Here is an 18,826-nt window from a genome sequence, read left to right on the forward strand (position 1 = left end):
TTTCAAGGAAAACCCCAATCTTTCCCACGTTGAAATTACACTCCATTTCAGGCACTGAAATTAATATGCTGTCCTCCCCCACTGTTCCATGAAACATGTCCGAGTCCGTTTTTCTTAGCCAGGGTTGTCTTAGTTGGGTAGTAATCTGTGCTGTCTGCGGCTGGATAGAGCCCATGAAACAAGCCAGAATTATGTCATGCCACCAGCAGGATTCCAAACATGATTTAAAAGTTTGAAGCCATACGACACTTTATACCCTTCAGCGAACATGCGTGCGCGTATGCGTGCATGTGTATACCACACACACAGACATTTTCAGAATGAGACATGCTGAACAGGCTACAATCTGCGAGCAATCAAGCGCTCAGCGGGAAAAAAATGCTTTTTCACATTATCACATTTGCTCATCATAAATAAGTCAGCCCAGGGGGTCTTGTGGTTGTGAGACTCGAGTGAAAGTTCGCGGGGAAATGGTGCAGGTACACAAAAAAAGAGAGAAAATAAATAAATACACTGGAGTTCACAGTATTTTTCGTGGATCCTTTTTAGCATCCTGAAGATTTATATGAAAAAAAAAAAACAAAAGAAAAACACTGAACTTAACTCTTCACATAATCACTCATGTGATGTAATTTTGTATTTTCGTCAAAATTTAAAAGTGGTTTTCCGGTTATTGATTGATTTATTTGCCAGGAAGGTCATCTAAACATGGCGTTTCCACTTCTGATGTTATCATCATGTCTCGATTTTACCACAGAAACTACATGTGAGTACTGAAGAGGTATATTAAATTCCAAATTGTAGTGCATCACAGACATCAAGAGTCGCCACTGTGTATTATTTCACACAGAAATTAAACATCTACTCATTAAGTCTTTATTTAACTTTCCCCGAAAATCACGCTTTCTGTACATAGTGGGAGTTTGTTCTCTGTCAAGAGTCTAAATTAGGCGTGTTTAAGCAATGGTTATGTGGCCTTCATGGCACATGGGAAATTACAGCTTACAGCCAAACGTCATATCGTGAACATTATAGAGGACGGACCTGTGCTGCATCCTTTGAAGTGCCATCGACCTGAATCAAGTTCTACAGAACACTTCAAGCCTGGGAGAGGGATAGTGTGTGCGAATGAATGTACCAAACGAAAGCACGTATTCAAGATGACATCATTGCCGGCAGAAGTAAAAAGGTAAACGGGGGACTTAAGTCATGCGCCATGTTTAAGCCACATCAGCAAACGTTCATGCTGCCTGTCGCCTTTATCGGCATGAGGGGAGAGCACACCCTGGCTTGAGGGATTTCGGGTGGCCACACAGCTGAGTAGGTAGAACACTGTGGAACCTCTCAGAGAAAAAAAGATGGATACAGGAAGGAATGTGAAGTAAGAAGACCGAAAAAGTCCATGTCATTACTTTAACTCATTCACTGCCAGATGTGCAAAAATTGGTGCACTCCAGTGCCAGGGTTTTTGTCATTGTCACTTGAATTCCAGAACCTACAGGATATTGTGTTTTAGGACAACATACATATTCAATACAGCGGTAGAAACCTTTAACTGTCTTCTTACATCAGAAAGTCATAAGTTAATTCCTAAATTTTATGGGTCTGGAGTTATATGAGCTTGAAATGAGGGTGGCTGCCCAAATACAATGCAATACATACAGTACATATTGGTTTATATACAGTAGAGCTTTAACAACAGCTGAAGCTGGAACAAAGCACTAACATGGAAAAAAGGGCAATGAAAAATAATTGCCAGAGGCCGTGGCCAGTGCTTTGTAATGCAAGCATGAAAAAACAAAACAAATTTGGGATAGTCATATTTTCAATTTGTGAATGGCAGTGAGTGAGTTAAAGTCCTGTTTTGTTTTCATTCCTACGATGTTTAGTAGTTAATCATGGTTTAATAAGTCAAAAAAATATGACTTCAAACCAAATAAAAAACTGTAAGCTGATATCGTGTTTTAGGAAAGCACATATTCTCTACTGTGCTATATTTGTGTTTTTGTTTTTGTTTTTTGCGGGGGGTGTTGCAGAAAAACACGGCACAATTTTCAAGAAAGAATAGAAGTAGAGAAGCATGCTATTTTGAAGTGTCGTTGGCAACAATCACCTCATTGACCAACACACGCATTTTGGAACTAGAGACTCGTCACGTTTTGCTTTTTTTCACCACCAGTATGAAATTGTTATGGAATTCAAAGTCAAAGTCAGATTTATTGTTATTGTTTATTGTACATTGTACATGTATATATAAGGGTGAGTTAATTTTTGTTTTATGGCCTTTTTTTATTTGCATAAAATGGTTAACGACTACAATTATTCATAAAGACAGTGCACCGGAAGCCAACTTTTAAACTTCAGCAGGACTCGAAATTTGGCCTGTATGGATTATATTCCTGCAGTCTGCTTGCTTTTACACCTTTTATTTTATTTGACCTTATGTTGTAAAACAAGGCACATCTGCATCTGAAATCACCTTCATGAATTTCCTTCAAGTTTTGACTTCCACCACCATACTTGTATACTTACAGTATATGCGGGTTAAGAATGTAACTAAGCATACTACATACAAAAAAGTATTTTTTTCTGGTAACAGTTTCACCCACTGAGAAATTAGTCACTATTCCTACTCATCTTGATTAAATAAAAATGAAATTCGAGCAAATCTCAGCTGGTCCAATATCCTGACAGATTGTGGTCAGGCTGAGAGGTTCTGAATGCCAGTCGGGGCCTTTGGTCGACAAATGCACGGTACTTTTTGCTATTTGAGCCCTCAAAGCCTAAACAAACCAAGGCAGCTTTTCGTATTGGGAATCGTGTGAAAGTTTTGCGGATTTGTTTGTACACCTGACCGTCCCGGCTCAGGACACGCAGGTGGAGATCTAGCAGTGAATCATAAGGTAGACGTGATCTCATCTGATAGCTGCTGACGTGAGATAAAACGCTTTCTGCATAGGTTGCCGTATCTCATCTGGCATTCCATCGCGCTTGATAAACACTTTAAAAACCACCCAGTGAAAACAAGATCATTGTTCGCTCTCACCTTGACCCATATAGGCTCCTTGCAGTGCATCCTTGGCGGTACCAAAGCCCAGCTCACGACACACCACGCTGGCCGCCGTTCGCTCCCACATGTGGTCCACGATCGTCCCCCATTTTCCATCTCGGAGGACCTCCACGCGACCCTCTCCGAGCCTGGGCCCGGCCTTCAGACGCACCGGCTACGTCGAGAGAACCAAAAAATGTTAAAGTTGACACCACATTCATTCGCTTTACACATAATCACGTCTTCCTACCACAACTGGGTACGGGGCTTGTGGTCTTCCCGAGGAAATCCTGGAAAACTGAGGACCCGGAACACATTTGACCACAGCGTGCCGTCCGTTCTTACAGGGGGCGGGGCTACGGGGGATGGACAGCTGACCAAGGCACTCTGACAAGGTGTTCTCACTGCCCAGACAGTGGACCTTCTCTACCCAAAAGCCTTTCTTCTTGGACATGAGGCTCAACCTAAAAAGGAGGAAGTGATGTTCAAAGTGAAATTCCCTACAGATTGTTGGCATTCCACGTTTACCCACAAAATTTCCCAACTTTCATTGCTATTTTGTGAGGCGTAACAGAGGTGGGATGGCTTTTATGTGAAGAAGCCAAAGTATGCCATGGTATGACTTACCTTGTTGAAGGATCTGCCACCTTGGTATCCCATATTTTCCTATAACGAAACAAAGAGAGGAAATGGTCCTATCAGGATTGTATATCGACTGTAGTCACGCACACACTTCAACCTGTGAGGTGACCTCAGTGACCCTCACGTTAGTTTGATGTAATAATGACTCTGACTTATGTTGTTTGTTTTCAATGTAACCTGGCCACATATGAGAATTTCAACACACACACGCGCACACACACACACACACACATGCACACACATGCACATATTGCATGTTTTTGCTAGGTGACCAAAAATATTCACCACTCTAGCAATGACTTGCTACTGCTCCAAATATAATGTTTGTATATAAAACAATGGTTTTCAAGCAAGGTTAGGGATTCAATTGGGGCAGCCCAGGATAAATTCACGATTCCTCCAGCTATCTCTTTCTGCATTGATTTTGTCCATTTCACAATGTAAGGTGACACATTAAAAAAAAACAAATACAGAGAGACAGAGAGTGAGAGTGAGAGTGAGAGAGAAAGAGAGAGAGGGGGGGGATATATAGATACAGAGAGCGAGGAGAGAGAGAGATACAGAAATATATAGAGAGATAGAGAGGCGAGGGAAAGAGAGAGGGAGAGAGAGATACAGAAAGACACAGAGAGAGAGAGAGAGATACAGAGAGCAAGAGAGATGAGAGGGAAAGAGAAAGAGAAAGAGAAAGAGAAAGAGAAAGAGAAAAAGAGAAAGAGAAAGAAAGAGAAAGAGAAAGAGAAAGAGAAAGAGAAAGAGAAAGAGAAAGAGAAAGAGAAAGAGAAAGAGAAAGAGAAAGAGAAAGAGAAAGAGCACAAAATGAGATGTCAAGTAGCAGCACCTTCTAAAATAGCGATATATTTTCCTTTGGACTTTTTTTAAATTCTTTTTCATGACTTCTTGAGATATAGGCATTTAATCCCAGGTTATTCATGTTTTGATTTTTTTCATGCTAGGGTAAACGAACGGTCCTAAAATGGCTGGCACCGTTCATCCCAAAAAGAAACCAGCATGAGGATGTGTTATGAGATAAAGATGTCGTGTGATTAAAAATAAATTGGATTGGTTTGAAGTAATATTGGTAAGCTTTCTTGAACATATTTATCCACAAATGGGAATATTAATAAAACACAACAAAGTATTGCAATCCGCTTTCCATGTACAGCGGTGTTTTTCAATCTTTAAGCCAGTGAAGCCTTCATGTAAATAATGCCAAAAATGGTTAAACACAAAACTTTTGGCCAGGGAAAAAAATAAGTCGCTTCTTGCCAATTATGCACAGCACAGGGCAGGAGCTGACGGAAGCCTTCCGCTCACTGGACGAGTACGGTAACATGTCACAAACAGTGTGCTGGGATGGCTTCCAAAACTTGCACTATACCAACACCATTAAAGATGGTCACATGGATTATGCTCTGTAGCAAACATGCTAAGTATGCTACTGCTTGATGTGAGGCTGGTTTAAAATTCCCTTTATGGGACTACTGTATTTCATGTGGCAGCTTTTCGTATTCTAAAGACATTTTTATTTACTGGGAACAATAATAATAAGTTCAATACAACCACAAAAAATGAATAGGATGGGCCTTATATTGCAGTCATATTGCTATTTTTTTCCCAAATAGGATTACTTAAAATGCACGTTCTTCTTCTTCCTTCTTATTTTAGCTTGCACAATATTAGTGAAATTGTAAAATGAACATTTGTGACTTTTTTTTATAAAAAATCATTTTTAAGGATTTCATTTTTTATTGACACTGGCATTGGATAGAATTGTTGCATCTGAAGAGCCATTTTTAAAAGATGGTATTTATTTGTGGGGGGGAAATTAAATTGACCAAATGTGGATGTACGAAAGGGGTTTCCACTAACCTGATAGAATAAACATTTTCTAACTCTTGTATGAACAATGCAGCCTTTGCAACCATTTCCAAAATCAAATGTGGTCCACAAGTAGACATGAAATTTCTCCCCTCGTAAATGAGTGACCCAAAACAGGCTCATTCGATGCAGATTTGCATGTTGACAGAGACAGATAAATATTTTCTCATACATATTTCAGATATAAATAAAACTCTTGGATGTTTTAGTTAGAATGCCTCTTTACCTAATGAAGTCTGTGAGCTAAAAATCTAAAATCAAGGGAGGCATTGCCACAGCAGTGACGTTAGTGTTGCTGGCAGCTGACACTCCACTTTGCTCAATCACTCCTCACGCCGTACTTAGGCAAGACCTTTGCACAAATATGTTTTTCAAGAATAAAAGCTTGTTTGGAGGCGGGAGGGAAGAGAAAATGTGCATTTACATTCATCATTTCCAATTATTTTGCAGTGAGAGGTGTTTTGAAAATCGCTACTTCTAAATAAAAACACACAGCAAACGAGTGTACTCTCTGAGGCGCATGATGTGATGCCGGACAGCCAAACACAAATAAACAGCAGACGTCATACTCAACACACAAGTGAACATGATGCTATTCGTATCACATAATTCCATAAACGGCACAAAAGCGGTAAGTGACATCTTATTTTGCACGTGTCCTCAACTCCCCTTTTAAAATGTGTTGAATGCAGCTATTATGTGGCTCCGCATGCCGGCAGTCCACACAAACCCACAATTGTGAGACCTTGCTACACTCTAAGCCAGGGGTCGGCAACCCACAATGTTGAAAGAGCCATATTGGACCAAAAAAACAAATATGTCTGGAGCCTCAAAAAATTAAAAGCCTTATATAAGCCTTATAATGAAGGCAACACATGCTGTATGTATCTATATTAGCTATATTAGCCTACTATCAAAATGACTAAGTTGGCTACGTATATATAATGAGCCTTCATGATTAAATGTTTATTTTCCCTGCAGCGCATCCTATAGAGAATGACGCACCACGTGACTACTCTGTATTACGATGCCGCCTCGAGTTTAACTTCATTACAATATTAATGAATTATGTTTCATTGCTTTGATGAAATTAAAGAAATGCAATATAGAAATCCGATTTTTGATGTCATTTTTATTTTGACAACAAAATGGAACGTGCATAACGTGCCCATTTTCTGGGCAACAAACAGAGTGTAATAAAACGCAGCCTGCATTTATAAATATAAAACAGCAGCCTTTTGAAAAGGTAAAGTATATAAAATCAAATTAATACAGTTTAAGTTTGATTTCTGTGCAAATGCCAAGCAAGTCAGTGCAAGGTTAAAACGCAGCAGCATCCTCTTCTCTTTTGTCTTTCCACATTACTCTTTTTGGTATTTGACAACTTCTCGCTACAGAGCAAACATTCAGGCAATCCTTCCGCATTGGCAATGAATGCAAATGATTCGGTCCAAGAATCGTTGAATCATCTGTTCTCCTCAGTTATTTTTCTCTTTTTCCCTTTGGGATCCATGGCCCATCACACAGCCGCCGGTTTGTTTACAACAGCCACCTGCCTGGCATCCCGCCCTGCTGATAGAAACGTGTGTCGCAGGCTATGACGCAAATCTTCGTTGACAGAAACGTTGAAATGTAATATTTATTCTACACATTTTTACAGCATTGGAAAATATTAAGAATGTTTGTGTCATGTTTGTCCTCCTACAGAAACCATATTAAAACAAAAAATATATTTCCCTCCCCCATCTTTTTCCATTTTCAAACATTTTTGAAAAAGCTCCAGGGAGCCACTAGGGAGCGCTAAAGAGCCGCATGCGGCTCCAGAGCCGCGGGTTGCCGACCCCCGCTCTAAGCTAACTTCAGTCCAACAAAAGACATTCGGATTTTTTTAATGTGCCTTTTCCGTTGGAAATCTTATGTAAATATTGAATGAGTATTGATCCACTGCAAGTGGACCCCAGGCACCGATTATGATTTTTCTCCACTGCATCCATTAAAAGGACTTTTGGCAAGAGCGTTGCTTCATTGATTGTTGATTCTCAACTAGCGACCAGTCTTTCCGTTTAAAAACGGGTTTAAAAATTCTCTTGTATGTGGACATTGAGCATTCTTGGCACATTCATTTTACTCAATACGGCACTTTCATGGAAATACAATTTAAATTCATTCTCAGACATTCCTCCATCCAACTAAAAATGTTTTCTTTGAAAATATATAAATTAAGAGTTTAATTGAACATTTAATGAGAAATGGAGTTGGTAGTGTATGATAGAGATAATTGTTGCATGTCAGATGTGCACATTCCACCAAAATAAGATTATGTGAAGCGCTTTGTTACAGATGCAGCTGTTGTGACGGCGCTATATCAATTAGGATGTATTACAGTAAAGTCTCGTTATATCGATATTCAAGGGAGTCCGAAAAAATATCGATATAACCGGGACTAACCATATATCCGACCCTGTTTGCATGTAATTTTCTCCGTGCGTGCATAGAAATAGTATCGATATAACCGGGACTATCGATATATCCGATATCAATATAACGAGACTTTACTGTATATTGTATTGTGTGTCATTACATTACTCATAACTTGAAATAATAAAATCTCTCCTGTGTTTTTTAAGTCAGCAGGCTAATTAATTCTTCAAAGGGTATGACAAAAGACTAAGATGAAATGTGGTGTTAGGTGCATTTTCAGTGTTGTTTAAGTGACTAAATCCCTAAAATGGACCAAATTGAAATCTCAATCTTAGTTTTTGTTGGGATAAAAATGACTTTTTTTTGGTCAATAGGAAAAAATACATGTCCGGTTCTGTGTAGCATTGCCATTTTATTGTAATTTAAGGATCGTTAATGAATGATAGATGAGAAGGTTTCTTCAGCCGTCATCTATACAAAAGTGAAGGTTTCGGACGTTTCGCCTCCTATCCAAGAGGCTTCGTCAGCGAACTAAAGTCTGACTGGTCGTATCGGCCCTATTTATATATCCCTAATGTCCAGACATGGTGGCGCCGGACACAGTTATGATAGGTCCCTACTCTCAGCTTGGGGGGGCAGAGGACCCCTCCCTGTGGCCCCACTGATTGTTCCTACATTCCTGACTAACGACTGGCCTATTACTCCCACTCCCACCTGTATCACCTCATCAGCATAACGACCCTCATCAGCATTACGAAAGTTGCCTAACCTGTTTTGCCTAAGCAGGCTATTGTATGAACGATCCAAATTGAACCTCACCCCACCAGACCGGTTTAATGAAGGATTTTGTTGTTTTATAAGAATCGCTTCTTTTACCCCCCTTTCTAACCATCTATGTTCTTTCGCTAAGATTTTAACCTCATTGTCGTCAAATGAGTGGTTGCTAGCTTTTAGGTGCAAATGTACTGCCGATTGAGGTCCACTTATATTATCCCTGCGATGTTGATAAAGTCTTTTTTTAATGAATGATAATTCAAAAGTGAAAACCCTCTGGAAAAGTGGCAACTTTCTTTCAACACAGGAAACATAATTCTAAGGTAACACATAACAAAAGATTAAATTTCCATTAAGTATCCTTTTGCCATTAAATATCCTTAAGGTAAGTTGAAGTCCCGCAATCAAAAGCCAGATGATAAAAGATGGTCACCTGCTGATTGAACTGCTCATACAACAGCGATAATTAAAGATATTTCACAGTGAAAGTGAAAATTAGTTTGGACTGGTGCGGCTTGCCCCCCCCCCTCCCCTTTCTGGCAAGGCAGTCTTCCTTTCTCACACACAGCTATAATGGAGGGTGTTTTTTTCTCTCACAGCACAAACCCCAGCGAGCCTCGCTCCTGACCAACCTGCAATTACGGCATCTTAAGAATTGGATCCAAGACACACAGGCGGCCCTAGAGCCATGGCCTGACTGCTCAGAGAGACTTTCGAGCAAGGTGGAGGAACATGGGGGCGTGTCTCTGGTGGTCAAAACGGTGTAACGCGATCCCTTAAGAGTTTCCTGGCTTCCGATCACGGGTGCAGATGTTACAAAATATGTCAAGGTCATATTGTCTGAAAAATATCTATTTCAGTCCGTTTTCCACAATGAGCAAAACAAACCATGCACGAACGGTTCGCCTGCTTTTGCAGATAAACAACCCAGTACCAACACACAGAGAACCATTAAAGTTCGGGAAAGCAATTCCTCACGTTTGTCTTAAGAAGATTAACATCCCTGTTTCTGGATGCACTACTTTGCCAATAGCACTACTTAGCCTGTGACTGTCTTGACTCATCAATGGATGAAAGAAAAACAGCTAAAGTATACATAAATGCAAACTTATCCAGACAATGCCGCTACTCAACTGTAGATTATGACACAGGCAATATGTGGCGAGAACCTTCCAAGCGCATACCTTGACAATAAAATGGATGGAGTGGGTCTACCCAGACAAGTCAATTTAGCACACAGGCTATTATGCAGATACAGTAAAGTCTCGTTATATCGATATCGGATATATCGATAGTCCCGGTTATATCGATACTATTTTTATGCACGCACTGAGAAAATTACATGCAAACAGGGTCGGATATATCGATAGTCCCGGTTATATCGATATTTTTTCGGACTCCCTTGAATATCGATATAACGAGACTTTACTGTATTAGACTGAAAAATGGCACCAATGACGTAACGGTTAACTCAAGAGACTTTATAAGAGGCAACCTGACTGCATTTCCCAATCAGGGACTATTTGAATCTAATTATGCGCCCTGTGATTAACTGGCAATCAGTTCAGGGTGGAGCGAACACATTAAGCATGAAAATGATTGGCTCTCAGCAGATGTAAACTTATAGAAATATGTCATCCTACAATTTACGACAACGCTGTTCCATTTTGTGAAATTCCATTCCCTGTTATAAAATTGGCAGTGGTTAAGCACTGCCGCAATAGCATCATGGAAACCCACTGGTGACCAATACCTAAAGTAGATGGTAAGCAATTTTAATGCCGATGCATGTTGCAGGAAAATATAGTTCGTAAAAAAACAAACGGTAAAATTGTTTGTGGAGCCAGAAAGGAAAAAGGGCCACTTTTATACACATCATTACATCAAATTCCAACACGTTTTGGGACACCTTGAAACACCCTATTTAAAGGAGGCCATAAAAGCAGAACTTGAGTGATTTGGTCAGATTTCATTTTGCAACCTCTTGCAGCCACACAACCCAGAGGTGGGAGATGTACGTCCCATAACTCGACTCACCACTTGCAAAGTTGCTAAGATGACTAAATGTTTACTCTATGTTCACAACAACACAAGATTACTATTGGATTCAATTATTGGTATTACGCTTCTGACAATCTCAATTTAAAAAACAATGAAAAAAAAGATGAGCAACTGTATTTTTGTATTCAATTTTCAAATGTTTCAAATTGTATTCAAATTCGTTCAGTAGATGCATAACCCCAGATGGGGTTGGGTTATCATGCGGTGCGCCCTATATATGAAAAAAGTTTTAATAAAATAGGTCATTCATTAATGGTGAGCCTGATACACCAAAGGGCCTGATAGTGCGGAAAATATGGTATTGGTTTCTTGTTAAAGTAACATGGGATTTGCACACCCGCTCTCCCTGACAAAAGCGAAAATATCTGGAGCATTGCTTACGTATTAAGCTTGGGAATCTCAGCATTAGTTTGCATGGATGCATGCAATGAAAAAAATACAATGAAAAATTTAAGACCTGGCAATGCCTTAATGGCAACAATGCCAGGGAGAAGCACATTAACACTGACTGAGCCTGTCGATACTCTATTTCTAATCAAACAAGTGACATCACACACACACACACACACACACAAATTTTCATCTGGCCTCTCAGCAATATATCGACGGAACAGTTAAAGCACAATCAGGGGCTGGTATTACAGCCAGGAACAGGAATCCAAAATGAAAAGTATTGCTGTTTGTCTTGGGAGCAAAGATAGCATCAGAGAACCACAGAGGCAATGAGGTGCGCAGAGAAGGCTTGGTTGGGGTGATTTGCTTGGAAAGTGGTGTAAAGAAAAGCTTTTCGCTCGGAACGAAGAAGCCCCTTATCATTATCCCGATTCTCAGGAGAGGAAGGGACCTCTCATTGTGATGTCGGCTGACGGGGGTGAAGATAAGCGTGACAGAAGGTGTTTATTTCTTCTGCTTCTCTTTGCTTTTTATTCTTTGCTGACTTTTCACAGCATTTAACACTTATGGGTTGTTTTGCAAGTGTGAGATTCTTGTTAAGGGGATGTGTTTGGTTATTTTTAGGGGGTATTAGAATTATAATCAGAAAGCCTTTAATAGTCCCACCATTGGGAAATTTGCAAGGGACTAAACAGGGTTAGGAGCTACTGTAGAGGCAGCAGGCAGGGTGCAACATCTTTGTGTATTTGCTGTTTGGATTGTGGGAGACACCAAATTGTCAGATATGTTGAACTTTTCTACGCTTCTAAGCTTGATTCCCCACACACCTCTACCACCACCACCGGCACTTTAGGCACTGTGGCAGTCAATCAAAATTCTTTGAAATCAAGTTTGACTGGGCACACTGAACTTTGGCCGTCATGTCGAGTATGATTAAGACCACAAAAAAGTCCCACGTAAAAGACACAGGTGTGTTATGGATGAGATTAATGAATTCCTCTGACAAAAATGTATGGATCATCTACAGTTGCCAAGAATTTCAGTTGTTTTCAAAAAAAGGATCTCAAAAGTACTTTAATATGCAGAATAAACTGGCAATGTACATAATTATCCAACTTACAGAGGACTGACTGTCAAAAGATAAGAAAAGACAAATACTCACTTATACATTTTGAGGTTGGGCTGAGCGGCGTCAGGAAAGCCGAGCATCCCGCACACCACTCTGCTGCTGTTCAGACTCCAGCCCATGTCGCACACCTGCCTCCATCTCCCCGCGTGCTTAACTTCCACCACGCCTTCGCTCACCAAGGTCTTCTTCTTGGTCGACATGAGGACAGGCTTCAGGCGCACCTCCTCGATTCGGACCTTGCTGTGACCCTGACGGAAAGAAGCCGACAGTCGGTGGTGAGAGTAAACGTCGACAGCTGTGAGGCGTTTATGTGTGGCATACCTGGTAAAGTTGCTGCCTGTAAATTCTGGGGACCTCGTACGGATGTCCGTTCCCATAATAGCCGTATTCGGAGTGCCTGCGGGTAGCCACCAGGCCTTGCCACTGGGGGGAGGAATTCCCATTGGGGCTGATGGCGTTGCTGTGGTCTCCAGCGCCGGCCGTCTGCTCCCGCCTGCGCTCGGCGACGCACACCACCCCCATGTCTTCAGAGTGTTTGCAGTCGTTCACCCCCCAGCCGTTGTGCTTGCAGTCCTTCAAGGACTTCTCGGAACCGTTGCATCGAACATTGTCCATCCATATGGGACCTTGGCAGAGAAAAGTAAGCTGTTATTAAGCATACGATCCACTCAACCTTGTTCTGAAAACAGACCACACAAGCTCGTATATGATTTAAACTGGTGGCTTGATTAAGGGTTGCACCTTTGCGGCGTGTTCAGAAGTTGAGTGTTTTACGACTGCGCCTCTCAAATTCATTCCGCGTTGTCTTTAATTTGGATTTTTAAAAGCGGCACTAAGAAATGTCCATAAAGCGTAGCAAGTGCTGCAAAACTGTGGTAAACTGTATGCTGTCATTACTCCAAAACAAATACCCCGAAGTTGTTGTTTTTTTTTTCTTTCATCCCCACGCATGACTTCCTCCAGTATGCCGGGTAACCTGAACGAGATGTCATCTTTATGCCTTTATCATGTCAGTTATTTCGGGCATCTTAATTACTGGTAAGCCATGTGGCATGTTTCAAAAGTATTTACGGTTGAGTACAATATAATTGGACGGCATTTGGACGGACATAAAACAATGACGATGAGTGACTTTAGCCACGTCACGTTGGGCGCCGTATGTTAATCATTGACGGCCGTGGCCATATTTTTTTGTCAGCAGTCTGGTTTGCTTTTCCAGTAGAGGGTATCACATAAAAAACATGACAGTCAAGACGATGGTGTTCTTTTCGCGCATGATGTAACTGACAACAAGCTAAGTTAGGTCAAAGTAATGTTCGGTGTCGTAGGACAGTGGGAACGCGATCCTGGTAAAGTAAGTAATGTCAGTCAGTACAAGCTCTGTGCTGAAGTTTCAATTGGTGGTGGCCCAATGGTAAGTAGCCCAAAAATGGTACGGCACAAACCAGATATTAGTAGTCAAATATATATTTTTTATCGTGTTTTCTATTTTTAGTTGCAAGCGAGACAAACATTCTATTTCATGGTGGCTCAAGGATTTAATCTATCAACAAATTAGGATGTTTTTTTTCGCATTTTGGGAATATCTGGATTACTGTAGAGCACTGGTGTCAAAGTTAAGGCCCTCGGGCCAAATCCGGCCCGCCACATCATTTTTTCCGGCCCGCGAAAGCAAATCAAACTTGTTGAATTCCTTAATGATTGCTAAAATCTGAGCCAAAATTTCATATTTTTGGATGTCAACCACAATACAAGTCATTATTCTTGACTTCAGATTTGAAAACGAGTTATTCATTAATTTGCTGTGTGCTCTATATGTAATATCTGAAGGGATTTAAACATTCTAATGGGTTCCCCAAATTCATAACGGCCCTCGAGAGGAAACCATAACTACAATGTGGCCCATGGCAAAAAATGACTTTGACACCCTTGCTGTAGAGTATGAGATCAAACAAAGTTGCAAGATCTTCTTTAGCTGTGTCATTTTTACTAATTCTCTGCCATTTACGAATTTATTGTGCTGGCCTATGGCAATATTTTTCCCTTCCACAAGGGGCAGCAATTTCCCTTTTTCCATGTTAGCGCTTTGTTCCAGCTACAGCTGTTGTTAAAGCGCTATATAAACCAATATGTATGTATTGCATTGTATTTTGAACAGCTGCCCTCATTTCCAGTTCATATAACTCCAGACCAATGTAGTTTAGGAATGTACTATTTTTTCTGATGAAAGAAGAGAGTAAAAGGTTTCTTACACTGCATTGAATGTTTATGTAGTCCTAAAACGCAATATTCTGTTGGTCCTGCAATTTGAGTGACAATGACAAAAACCCTGGCACTGGAGTGGACACATTTTTGCACATTTTGCAGTGAATGAGTTAACATGATCCTTATTTTAAAGCAGGGGTGTCAAACTCATTTTTTGCCATGGGTCACATTGTAGTTACGATTTCCCCATTATGAATTTGAGGAACCCATTAGAATGCTTCATCTCCTCCACATATTACATACAGAACACACAACAATAACTAGTTTTCTAATCTGAAGTCAAGAATAATGAATGTTTTTTGTTGTTTACATATGACAATTAGAAATTTTGGTACGGACTTAAGCAAGCATCATGGCACTTGACAAGCTTTATTTGCATTCAAATTAAATGATGTGGCGGGCCAGATCTGGACCCCGGGCCTTGACTTTGACACCTGTGTGTGTAAAAAGATTTCAAAATGTTCTTACCCTGTCCTTCCCCATACTTGGCACTGTGTGCCCACGTGATGCCCCCCTGGAAGCCCAGCTCTCGACAAACCACATTGGCCAGGTTGATGTCCACCTCGTCATCGCAAACGGTGCCCCACGTGTTGTTGTGCAGCACCTCCACGCGCCCCTCGTGAGGCTCCCGCGGCGAGTTTCCTGCCAGACGAACTTTGGCGGCAGGTGCGCGTGCCACCCTTGTTGGACGGGAAGCAGTGCGTCGTGGCTCGGCAGCGCACAGCGAAACGAGGAAGAGGAACAAGAGGCAGCTGGAGCAGATCGCGCGGGACATTGTAGCGAGGGGAGGTAAGGTCTGAGGGGGAAGAAGGTAAAATATCTACGGGTCACTTTTGGCAATTAAGTTTTTGAGTTGTGCAAATCATCCTGATTCTGATGTGGGCTCTGTTTAATGTTACTACAGAATATACTGCAGAATAAAAACATGCTAAAAACTACTGAGATATTTCCTAACCCACTATTTGTCGATTTTGAACAGAGAATAGAAATATAATATATATAAAAGGCCAACACATGGCCTACAATGGAAGCACAGAAAATTTGGGGTCAAGGTGAACAGACACAGCCTGTAAAACTGTTATCTTCAGGTAGGAGATCTGGCCTTGGGCGGAATTTAGAACATGGTGAACTGCACAGGAATAGCTTATTAGCCACGTTGCAAATCTTTCAGTTCATGGAAAGACAACCCATTAAAATGTCTACTTTCTGTTGGTGTATGGATGTTGGTGCTTGTACCAAGGGACATCCAAGGACATGGTATTCAAATCAAGAAGGCTGTGTTTTACTAATCTAAAATAAAATCTAAACTGAAATATACCACTGAAATTTGCATATACTCTCAATAAATAGCTGGACAGAGGGCTGCAGGTTCGGGCGACGTCAAAGGAGTGCACACAAAGTGGCTTCATGAAAATTGCGCCTCCTGCCGGCAGTAAAAGACAATTTCCCCGTGTTTGAGGCTTTTTTGTTCACAGTGTCCGAGCGAACATCTCTGACATTGGGTTACATATTTTCCCGTGTATAAGGCTCACTCAAAAGCCTTGATTTTCTTCCAAAGATGGCCCTGCGCCTTCTATGTGGGTGCGTCTTATATGTGAAGTAATATTGAACAACAACAGGTCTCGCAACGACTATCAGCAGCCACCAACTCCATTTCCTCCTTGTAGAAGAAGTACTGCATAACGCCAGCTTCTACTGTAGTGCCTTATAATGTGGTGTGCCTTCTATATGGAAAACCTTTTTAAACATGTCATTCAATGAAGCTGCGTCTTATAGTCCGGTGGACCTTATACAACGGAAAATACAGTACTTTTATATAAGGATTGGTAAATTACTTTTGTCATAGCAGGCTAGGTTGAATGTGAGCTTAAGCTGTTCACCATTTTTGGACAGATTTGTGCACTGAAGTTGAAGTCAATTCAATTATTCAAGAGCGTTTGTGGAAGCCAGATGCACCGCTGATTTTGGGAACCGTAGCAATACAGAAAATGTCAAGCCCATTATTTTAAGGTCAAATTGTTGCCTTAAAGTGTTTGTGGACTCTGTTCAAATTTTCTTCCAGCTGGATTAGTAGTGGCATGTCTCATTCTAGGTTTTAGGACTAAAGACAGCTGGTTAAACTCAATTAATGAAGAACCTAAAAGTTGGAAAAAAAATCACTAAACAACAAAACAACCCCTAAAAAATGAGATAAAAAATATTAATTTATTTTGGGACAAAATACCATGAGAAAAAGGGGGTTATATTTACCCAAGCAAAGGCCAGCCTCCTTTTCACTTGTTATTACTATTATGTTTTTTTACAATGCAGAAAGATGATCTTCACATTTAAAGAATTTAATCTTCAATGTACCCAAAATGTACAATCGCTGGCGTGCCTGTAGAAAAGCCGCCGTCCACACCTGAGAGTCGAACTCCACACCGAGAACTCTGAGTGAGACACACCAACCACTAGACCACCATGCTGTCCTCCGCCAAATATCATTGTATATAATTAGACTTTGTTTCACCTTTGCATGACAGCTAAATATATTATGAAGCCTGACGCATAGCTTCGACTCATCTTCACAAATCCTCACTGGCTACTTTCCAATGCACAGAGAGCTTTAATTATACTTTACTTCTTCCAAAATAAAAAAGAAAGTCAATTTTGTCATGAAAGACCGGTGATTTGAATTCCAAGCAGGGTCAATGCCTATGAATATAACTGGAGAATGCTCAATTATCAGAGATAAGAAGCCTAATTTTTAAAAGGAGCAACAATGACATCTTCTGGTCAAATTAACCAGGTGCCTGCTTGGCTAAGAGGTACAGTACTACCACCAATAAGGCTTACAAATATTATAGATGGGAATTTTTATTTTGTTTGCATTTATTCCTTTCCAAAACCATGCCAGTCACTCATTGCAGATAAATTCACTGTCCGTTTGAAATGTACTCTGCATGAAAACTTTCGACAGCCGTGGGAATGGTTTAAATTAGAGGTTAACACGTGCCTGGACTCCCAACGTGGTCCTGGACTTCAAAAGTAAAATCGCATCACTGACTCTGCAGTGTTGTAGCGGGGATAAAAACTGTCACAACGCATCAATCAATACAATGAGACCAATCGAGAAAAAAAAATCCAAACTCTTAAAGTATCAAGTGAAAAGTGAAAGTTCACTGACCTGACAAGCAGCAGATTGTGTGTGGGCAGTCGCGGATGTCTTGAGTGAATGAGTGTGTTGTGAAAAAAAAGAAAATCTCTCTTCATTCCCTCCTTCTCCATATATCTCCTCCCTGAATCCCTCTCTCCCTCCCACCTTCCCCTTTCACATCACTTCTGTGCAAAGAACATAAAGCTTAAGATTGTGCCTTTATTGATGAGATAAGAGGCCCGATGCAGACTGCTTGCTATGAACAACACAGCTGCTGAGTTGGGTTTGTTTATTTGAGTGTAAATGTAGTGCGGAGTAAAGTGAAAGGGAACGGGAACGAGTGGGAGGAAACAATTCTTTCCATTCACAAAAGAATAACATTTTTGGCGATTATTTTTAAAGCAGTGCAATGACTTCTGTCCGTCCCAAACATGAACGAGCAAATTGGTATCACAATAAGGAGGTGACGAGAATGTGTCTGTGGATATTAAAAAAAATCCCACCACTCACTCGTTCAAATGACAGCTACTTTTGTTAGAAGAAACGTTTTTTTTTCTGCATCAGCAATGTCAAGCCTTGTGTGCAGTTTCACCGCTCTGAATTTAATGCAAAGAAGGGATACCGCTACGAATGGACAAGAGTCCCACAATGGCGCAAATGCTGTTTAAGCCTGGGCTTTTCCCTTCAGGGGTCGTCGCCACAGCGAATCAGTGTCCTCCATCTTCAAGACGTTTGATCTGCATGTTGGTTTTGGCCAAGCTTTTATGTCGGATGCCCTTCCTGACACAACCCTCTGTATTTATCCGGGCTTGAGACCGGCACAAGAAGTCACTGGCTTGTGTCCCCTTGTGGCTACAGAACAAGCAACTCTATGGACTTATTAAAGATGAGCAACATTTGTTTAAAGGACAACCGACGTCACTTTTTTGTTTTTTGTTTGTTCTTAACTGACATCAGAAAAACGTTTTATAGCATCTAAAATACCCAAAACACGCAGTGTGATATTTTTATTCAAATGCAAAACACCACTAAAAATGAATTAAAGTGTCCAAAATCTCTTTTTGCACTTGCGTAA

At 40.8% G+C, this 18,826-nt stretch overlaps 1 protein-coding gene across 1 annotated transcript in view; it reads right to left on the bottom strand.

Moving 5' to 3' along the window:
• loxl4 (lysyl oxidase-like 4) overlaps positions 1-17,825 on the bottom strand; it is a 33,009-nt gene extending 15,184 nt beyond the window's left edge. The window contains exons 1-7 of the mRNA XM_089012357.1: positions 17,782-17,825; positions 15,084-15,411; positions 12,672-12,976; positions 12,384-12,598; positions 3,677-3,715; positions 3,300-3,513; positions 3,047-3,224 (exon numbers count right to left, since the gene is read on the bottom strand). Coding sequence (XP_088868483.1) covers positions 3,047-3,224; positions 3,300-3,513; positions 3,677-3,715; positions 12,384-12,598; positions 12,672-12,976; positions 15,084-15,390 — 1,258 coding nt within the window. The 5' untranslated portion in view covers positions 15,391-15,411; positions 17,782-17,825. The remainder of the gene's footprint in view (positions 1-3,046; positions 3,225-3,299; positions 3,514-3,676; positions 3,716-12,383; positions 12,599-12,671; positions 12,977-15,083; positions 15,412-17,781) is intronic.
• Positions 17,826-18,826: the final 1,001 nt, after the last annotated feature.

The sequence above is a fragment of the Hippocampus bargibanti genome, linkage group LG13 (genome assembly GCF_051943395.1).
Source record: "Hippocampus bargibanti isolate YZ-2025 linkage group LG13, ASM5194339v1, whole genome shotgun sequence".
Lineage (NCBI taxonomy): Eukaryota > Metazoa > Chordata > Actinopteri > Syngnathiformes > Syngnathidae > Hippocampus > Hippocampus bargibanti.